Source organism: Nyctibius grandis, chromosome Z, assembly GCF_013368605.1.
Source record: "Nyctibius grandis isolate bNycGra1 chromosome Z, bNycGra1.pri, whole genome shotgun sequence".
NCBI lineage: Eukaryota > Metazoa > Chordata > Aves > Nyctibiiformes > Nyctibiidae > Nyctibius > Nyctibius grandis.
This window is the reverse complement of record NC_090695.1, coordinates 60,150,225-60,159,112: the sequence shown is the minus strand read 5'-3', so window position 1 is coordinate 60,159,112 and position 8,888 is coordinate 60,150,225. Positions and strand designations below refer to the sequence as shown.

At 41.0% G+C, this 8,888-nt stretch overlaps 1 protein-coding gene across 1 annotated transcript in view; it reads right to left on the bottom strand.

The window, feature by feature from the left end:
* Positions 1–544: 544 nt before the first annotated feature.
* The window catches only part of SLC44A1 (solute carrier family 44 member 1), an 84,932-nt gene continuing 76,588 nt past the window's right edge, over positions 545–8,888 (bottom strand). The window contains exon 16 of the mRNA XM_068423859.1: positions 545–7,349. Coding sequence (XP_068279960.1) covers positions 7,326–7,349 — 24 coding nt within the window. The 3' untranslated portion in view covers positions 545–7,325. The remainder of the gene's footprint in view (positions 7,350–8,888) is intronic.

Sequence of the window (8,888 nt, the reverse complement as noted above, 5' to 3'; positions counted from 1 at the left end):
CCATCTATCTTCAGCTACCCAGGCTTCCTAGAATACCTCTGGAAAACGGGGATCCTGCTTTGGGAGCAGGGAGTATGTTCAAGACCTTGCAGAACAAGGAGGTGGCCCCACAAGAGGTGCTGCACTGGGATTTGCAGTTTGCATGGCTCTCATAAGACTTAATGGGATTTCCTTCATCCCTCCCTACTCTGTGTTCCCCCTAAGCTGTCCGTATGAGGAACTGCCTTTGCTCTACAAAACCCCATTCATCCCAGACAGCTTAACAAAGCATGAGCATCACAACACTTTTCTTGGCACCAGGACAGTGAGAGAGCCAAGAAGGCATGCCCAGCAGTCCTGCAGCTACCCAGCTAAAGGGCAGGCACAGAGCTAAGCAAAGCTTGAGCAAACATCTGGATGGACTCTGCTTCCTTTCAGGCTGGTGAGACAGTATTCCTGAGGAAGAGCAGGGTTTAGCACCCCATAGGGAAGAAACAGAAACATCTTTCTTACTTAAAAAGAAAAACTTTATTTTGATACATTAAAAAATCTATACATTTCTTAGACTAAAATACAGTTTTGCATCAGTATTCTGGCACAATGTCAGTTTACATAGAAAATCTAAGATTAGATCAGCACTGTTAATTTCCCTTCTATTCCTGCATTCACAGCTTGCAGTATAAAACATTTCAAGTTCTCAGACAACAATAAACAGTGTCACATTTGCTTTTCCATTCCCAAAGGAGGTGGCATTCCACTGGAAAAACGAGCACTTGTTAGTTGATCTTGATTCAATGTAAATCACTAAACCAGTTCAGGGGTTTGACTGCCCTGTTAGAGGTATGAGTGAAAGAGGATGAAAAATTTGTTTCCAGATGAAGCTTTGATGGACTAGGACAATATAAGTACTGCCAAGCCTTTAAAATATGTTCAGAAGATTTCCCTTTTTCCTTAGGGTTGTTGCTATAATCAGCAACGCAATCCACCGTATAGAAAGGATTTCTTTCTATAGGTATAGGACTCCACCTTCTTTCTTGCTCTGAAAAGATCCAGAGCAAAAGAAAAGCAGGGTACAGGGGATGTTGCTGTGAGATGTCTGTGAATCGGAATGTCAGTTTTCTTAACTACTATGAAGATCCTGCAGAATATTTTCTACCTGTGAAATCCTGCTCTCCATGGCTCCACCTAACCTCTGGCAGCTGCCTTCTGGCCTACATTAGAAACAAAACAACCTTTCTGTTTTCTCCTCCCTCACTCCCCTAGGAGACACTACCTCATTGACTGCAGCACTGTTTTTCTAAAGAGAGGTACTCTTCCTTTACAGTTTGAGCAGGGAGGGACCTAACCAATACACTGGAGCACATGCAGTATTTATTTGAGAGTGAAAAATCATTACTTTTGTGGGAACTCCAGTCAGTGCCCAACTTCTGACGGGTTTCAGGAGTAATCAGCTTCCTAATCTCACAAAAGCCTTCTGACATACTCCCTAGCTGCCCCTATTTCACTCAAGCCAGAGGGGAGCGGTGGTGCACTTGAGGAACGGTAGCCAGCTACACTGCCAGCGTCTTCCATCACGTATTTAGAGAGGCCAGAGCTGTCTTTAAAGTTACTGAAATTAGGCTAGTTCTGCTAAAGTCAACTGGTACGTTTGCTCTGAATTCTTGCAACTTTGGTTCTAAGGGGAGTCCCATGTTTCTACAGAAAAGTACCAAATGCCTAAAACACCAAATTCCGTTCACCATACTCGCACATCACTTGACCACTTCAGTAAGCAGGGGAGTAGAATCTGATGGTGTTTGCTGGTTTTCTGCTAGTTCTGTTTTAATTGATCTCTCTCAAATGAATGCCAAGTAGTTTAGCCTCCAAATGGGTATTTTTAGATGGATTCATGCTACCTATTGACCCTAGAAATATAGTCCTTAATATCTCTGTTGTCTTATTTGCATCAGCTTGCAAACACTGCAAGACACATCACAGCTCCATCCCAGACCAGAAATTCTGCCTTTTATACATGACCCACATCACAAGAGACAAATTTCATCTCTTCTCTCATCTCTCTAAATATAGAAGAAAAAAAATACCTTGAGAACAGTATTTGCTACAGAACACAAGAAATACAAATTTACTAGTCTCCATAATCTCTTGTTATGTGACGGAAATAACAGCAGAGATGAAATAGTTGAAAGAGCATGAAATATTTAGAGTAAACTTCTGTCATCCCAACAAACAAGCTGAGTGCAAGAAATGCTTCAAATAAGCCTGTTGGATTTTGTTTTGGGAAACACGAGAGGTTTTTTTTCCACAACGACGAAATAGGATTTCTGTGGTGATAATGTGACACACAAACTGCTCAAGAAACAACGGACTTGTGATGTTTAGACTTAGTAAACAGTATCTGCACAGGCAAAGCCATGATTTAAAAAACAGGGATGCTCTTAGGTATCTACTTTTAAATCTTACGAGTGTTTCTTAAAATGACAGTGCCAAGTTCAATACAGCATGTAATATGCACTCAGAACCAAATGATCACTGGATGATGATGATGAGTGTATGTCTGCTACATGCATTTTATTCTGACTCTATAACATACATTCATAGAATACATCATAACTACTCAGAGCAAACCACTAAAGTGCATGCCCTGAGGGGCACATTAAGTATGTTGTCTCCAACACTGGTTGCTCAATTGCCAGAACACTGATACAGAAAGGGCTCATTTCTGCTTTATATCCCCATTTTGTGCTGAAAGAGTAAGAGCTAGCATCCCCTGCTCCCTCCATGAAAGGGAGCACTGTGGAGCAGGCTAATTGCCTGCTGCTGAATAGCCCTTTCAGAAAGAAGTAACCACCCTGAGAAGGTGCTGTACAGAAACACAGGGAGCGAGTCTTGGATTAACTCTTGGGTAAGTGGACATGTGTACTAGGTTAGGCTGGGATGGAGTTAATTTTCTTCACAGCAGCCTGTATGGTGCTGTGTTTTAGATTTGCGACCAAAACAGTGTTGATAACACAACAGCGTTTTCCCTGTTGCTGAGTAGTGCTTGCACAGGGTCAAGGACTTCTCTGTTTCTCACTCTGCCACCCCAGCAGAGTAGGCTGGGGTTGGGCAAGAGAGTGGGAGGGCACGCAGCCAGGACAGCTGACCTGAACAGACTGAAGATATATTCCATACCATATAATGTCAGGCTTAGCAATAAAATTGGAAGGAGGGAGGAAGGGAGGGAGAGAGGGAGGGAAAAAAGGGAAGGAGGGAGGGAGGGAGGAGGGAGGGAGGGAGGGAGGGAGGGAGGGAGGGAGGGAGGGAGGGAGGGAGGGAGGGAGATGAAGTTTTCCGAAGCCACCATTGCTGGTAGACTGGCTGGGCGTTGGCCTGCTGGTAGGAAGTGGTGAGTGATTGCCTTTGCATCACTTGGGTTTCTTTCTCTTTTTTCTCCATTACTTCTTGAACTGTCTTTATCTCGACGCATGAGTTTTCTTACTTTTGCCTTTCCAATGCTTTCTCCCATCCTACAGGAGGAAGTGAGCAAGCAACAGAGTAGGGGCTCACCTGCCAGCCAAGGTCAGCCCACCACAACCTGTAACTGGGTTTTCCACTTTAAGTCTCCCTTCTAGGACATGCTTTCCTAATGCAGAAAGTCTTTGCATTACCATGCCAAGCTAAGGCCACATGTAAAACCCAATTCTGTTTTTGTCAGCTGGGAGTGTGAACACAAGCTACTGGAAGGCTGAAGATGCAATTCTAAGCTGGCCATACCAAGTATTTACTCTAGCTGTGGAGCAGCACTGAAACTGTAGAAGATGGGCTGCACTCCTAACAACAGCAAGCACAGTGATGGAGTGGTATCATACAAAAAAACCCACCTCATAACTTCAGTTCAGCACCTACTCCCCCTCCCATTCAGTCCAGGTGATATCCCAAATCATTGCCTCGGAAAGGTGAGCAGGCATGTGCTAAGGTCAGTGGGACAAAGGGGAGCTGACACTCTGCCACTTGGTACTCCTTTGCTGAAAGACCAATACAGAAATGAGAGCTAAAAGAACAAAAAAAAATTCTCTAGGGCTGGAAGAAGCAAAAAAGACGACACACTGCTGCTCAGCTTCCAAATAGAACAGAAAGTAAAATAATGTGGAAAAAAATGAAACAATTTAAAGTATGGCATACTTTTTTCAGTTGAAACCTAGCTGATGGGGGGTTATGATGCAGACCGTCTGCAGAAACCAAATGCTGGGAACCAGTAATCCCATTGGCCTGGTTTTTAAACCCCAACTGTCCAGCCTGAATCTCCAGTCCTTGAGCACTGCTTGGTTCAGTGGATTTTCCAAGGAGATGATTTCTCTATCTCAGCTGTCTCACCTGCTTCTCCTGCAGCATTATTCCCAGTGCAGCATCACTCTCTAGTTAGTCTAGGCTGCTTCCCACAAAGCAGTCCATATACTGGCTTTAATAACCAGCTGGCATAAAAAAGGATTTAATCCATCACAACTGGCAGACCCCAGCACCTCTATTGCCAACTGGAGATTTACATGTTAAGTGTTCTCCTGCTCCACTATCCTCACTAGAGAAGGAAAGCAGAGTCTAAATTTGTCCTGAAAAGTTGTCTCCTCAGACGTCTGTCTTCTGCTTATCTCCTTGCACAAGACAGAGCTGGAAGAGGGCAGCCTGTAGTTTGGTTGCAAATGAACTTCAAAGGACATTCAAAATGGCCTCTGGAAAGCCTGCGTGTGAATGGAATGCCTCTTTGGCATGAGTGAAAAGCACTGCATGCTGGATATACACTCAAGAACGGTGCACATGATTTTATTAAGAACTTCATAATGATATAGATTTGTCACTTAAACATTACAACTACCCATAGAAAAGTGTTGTCTGTATCTTTTAAACACCATGTAAATAAAACAAATTTTTTTTTAAAACAGGATAAACTGCTGTAAAAATGGTGCACAGTCAAGTCATACAAAAATACAAAATTTGTTTCCAACTGCAGTCCTAGTTGCAACGGCAGAGAAAAGCCCCCACCCAGGACTTCCAGTGAGCAGAGAACACAAACTTGCAGAACTGGTCGTGGCAGAAATTTGTTGTCAAAACGTGCAGAATCCAAGGCTTCAATTAAAGCACCTCCAATAACTTCCAGACAAGATGGAAATTAATTTCTCTGGAAGCAACTGCGTATGAGGCAAGTCTCTTACCCTTGGAATCCAGTTTCTAGCATTCACATGAGACAGTTTTTAAATTTCTTTTGCTAAACCCCACTGATTTACACAAATATCATTGTTCAGTGCCACTGCTGTATTAGCCACTGGTAGAGCAGGAACGCCTCCTCTCCACAAACTTAAGGCTGCTCCAGTGCTGCTTCCAGATAGTTTGACTTCTAAGTTGAACTGAGAGGCCTCGCCAGCGCTCCAGTTTGAATCCTTAGGTTGGAGCTCTGGTCAGTGGTGCTCTGTCAGCACTTACACAGATGGGTAACTTACAACTTCCATACTTGCAGAGCCCTCCTAATGTCAGTAGAGCTACTGATATGGTTCTCTCAAACGAGTGTCTAAGTGCTTACAGGATTGGGTAATTCTGTCTCCCTGCCTCCCCAGCAGCTGTAATTTCTAAACATATTTTTATTTTCATACTTTTCATATAGTTGGGGTTCTGTGATATGAAAAGAGTAAATCCTTTTGATTGGCTTACTGAAAGAAAATGAAACAAATTTAAGTTATCAAATGACTTGTAGAAGCAAAAGTGAAATATTTCACTATTACCAAAAGGTAAGAGCACTAATGAACTGCATGATACTACATATTTTTTAAAACTTTCAACAACAATTTAAAAGCCTGATCCTCTGAAAGGAAGCACAGAGAACTGCTTACTTATTAAACCTTGATAACATGAGTTGTGCATGTCTCTACCTAGACACACCTCTCCACTCCATCGCAAAGCTTCTGTAGAAGGGCTTTTCTCTTTCAAAAGATTTTCTTGAATGGAGTGATTGAACCATTGAGGCGTTATTTATTTGTACAGAGCTTATATTTAGTGCAATAAGTTTAAAAATTCTGCTCTGAAATATTAACTTTACATTAACAAAAATAGTTTTCTTAAAAAAATTGTAACAAAAGGAGTATATAGCATAGACAGATCATGAATTCTTAGCAAATACACTTTTAAGCATTTACCATTACAATATGCTGAAGAATTTAATATTAACATTCATATCTGGTGAACTTCCAGACTGAAAAGAAATGTAAATACCTAAGATGATAATAAAAAAGCATGTTCTCTTGTCGTTATTTGATAATTTTAGATAACTATCCTGGCAGTTACACTTCCAAAGAAGTGTTTCTCTGCCCTTTCCTGTTTTAGCCATCTGCTACAGTACATACAAATATCGATGAAACAACAGGCAAGGAATGGTCCCTTCCACCTCCCAAGCTCTCCGGCATTAAATGAAATGAAGCATACAGTACTTTTTTGTACAGTACTACAGTTCATTTCTCTTCCCATACTCATCATCTTTACATCTAGTCATGAATTAATCATGAGTATGGCTAAGACTGAGCTTTAACAATCTGTTATTTCAATTGCTCATATGGAGAATCCGTACCCTTCAAAAGAGCACTGCTGAAGTGCGAAGGAGGCTACTGAACTCAAGGGGAGGATAGCAGGCAATAGGTAAGAGGGGTAAGTAGGGTAAAACAGGAAGTTAATTGCATATAAAAATTATCTGTCCCCATTTTCTAGTTTCTGTTTAATAGGAGATGCAAGGGCTCCCACACACGTGAATACCTGAGGAGTTGGTTATTGTGATGTCTGACACTGATAAAACAAAACTGTGCCCCAGCAGGGCAGTAAAGTAAACTGACTGCTTACAAACCCATTCAAACTGAATGAACTCTCACTGAAACCACCTTTTGAAAAACTGAATTCAAGACTTTTCTTGATTTGAAGGTTTTCCTTACATGTAACTGTCCTGAACGCAAATTTAAACAAACTAAACAAGTAAAACTCTCAGAAGATTAGCAGTGTCATGGGAAATCTGTCTCTAAACCCAGTCATCATTTCAGATTATCTTTACAATGATACCTCCTCCAGATTGTAAAATATCAAGCAGATAAGAATCAACTTTTCCATGACCACAACCAATAATTTTAAAAATGGAACAATGATAAAGCTGCTTGTAAAAGCCACCCGTATGAAAAGAGTACATGTTTCACAAAAATAATTGTTAAAAAAAGTATTAAATCCCTGTTCCTTTTCTCTGATTTTGGCTGTTTATTTTTATATATATATATATATGTATGTATATATGTATATATATACTGTTTTGGAATGTCAATGGGTTCCAATATGGCTGGCTAGTTTCAAGATGAACTTGCTCCAGAGGCCTAGAAAACAAAGTCATACAGCACAGTCTTAGACAAATGCCAAAAGACAAGGAGAAACGGAGTCAAAGGGGTCACTGGAAACCATAAAGAAAGAAGTGTGAAAAGTTTTGGGTTTTTTCCCTTGTGCCTTGATACAAGAACAGGTCGTCCTAAATGTTTCCTCATCTCTGCTATTAATACCTATTTAAAATACAACTGCACTTATGGCATTTCACCTTTAGAACTAATTGTCATGTCTAAGAAATATCTGCTTTTCAAGGAGACTGAAACAAACTAGTAAAAACTTTTTTTTAAAAAAAGAAGGAGAAAAAAAAGAAAAATTAATCTGATTTTCAAACACCCAATTTTGGGACTACAGGCGCTACTAGTACAGAATAGACTGAATGATCCTATTCCAGATGTAACTGAGGCCTTTATCAATGCTTTGGGGAAAGGTACCAGAAATTTTACGGCGGTAACTGCTGTGTCCTGTCCTTCTCAGGAAGTGAGATCCTAATATTTCAGAACCTATTCAACTGGAGCTGAATGCTCCAAAACGAAAGACCACTTGAGAAAACAAGGCCCAGACAGTTCCAAACAAGACTATCACATGAGCAGCAGAACTGGGAGTAATTCAGCAGGTGACACTCAGGAAGAGCCCCAAGTGCTCAGTGTCTTCCTCCAGCAGTTCTAGGAGGACTCTCAGCCACTGCCAGGCTCAAGTGCGTAGAGTCAAGTTCCTAAAAGAACAAGGCCACCCTTGACTTGCAAGTACTTGGTTTGCCCTTTTACAAGGAGGGATGAACAAATGTTTTAACATCCGAGCTTTAGGCAGTCAAGTAAAAAAGTCTGAGTAGCAGTCTGTGCTAGCACTGACAAGAGCCTAAGTGGATAACCACTTAAGGTAAGCCAGTTATTTGAATTAGAGGTTAACATAATACATTTTTGGACTGAGATTTTTTTGTGCATGTGACTAGAGGGTTTGCAAACCCAATTTTCAATCACTTTAACAGCAGGTTTACATTTACAGTGTTTAGACCACTCTGAAAATCCAACATTAGTGTCCGTTTGAACAGCTAGAAGTACTCCCAGAAGAAAATAGTAAATGAGCATAGAATTAGTTTTTCAGATGTACAAACATGGCAGCATTTAGGCGTAAGCAAATCTAGAAACTGCTACGTTATAATGAAATAGCAAAACACGCAAAGCTACACATTCTATCCATTCTACAGCAGGAACCCATTCCAGCTAGGTCAAAAAGTGCTCATGCAACATGGCTTCACATACATAATTTAAAAAAAATTCTACTGTTAGCATACACTTATTTAGGTTCCATTAGGTGAAAAAATTGTCCCCATGGTAAGGAACTGCATCAGACTCAAATACTCTGAGAAAGTAATGATGGAAAAACATTTTATTTCACAAAGTCATATTGCACGATGACAAGTCATACCTTGCCCAGTCTGGGTCTCCATCATATGCTCTCAGTTCTCCACCTTCCAAACTCATCCGCCTATCTGTTATCTGTACCATGTACAGCTGTTCCTTATTCCAGGCTAC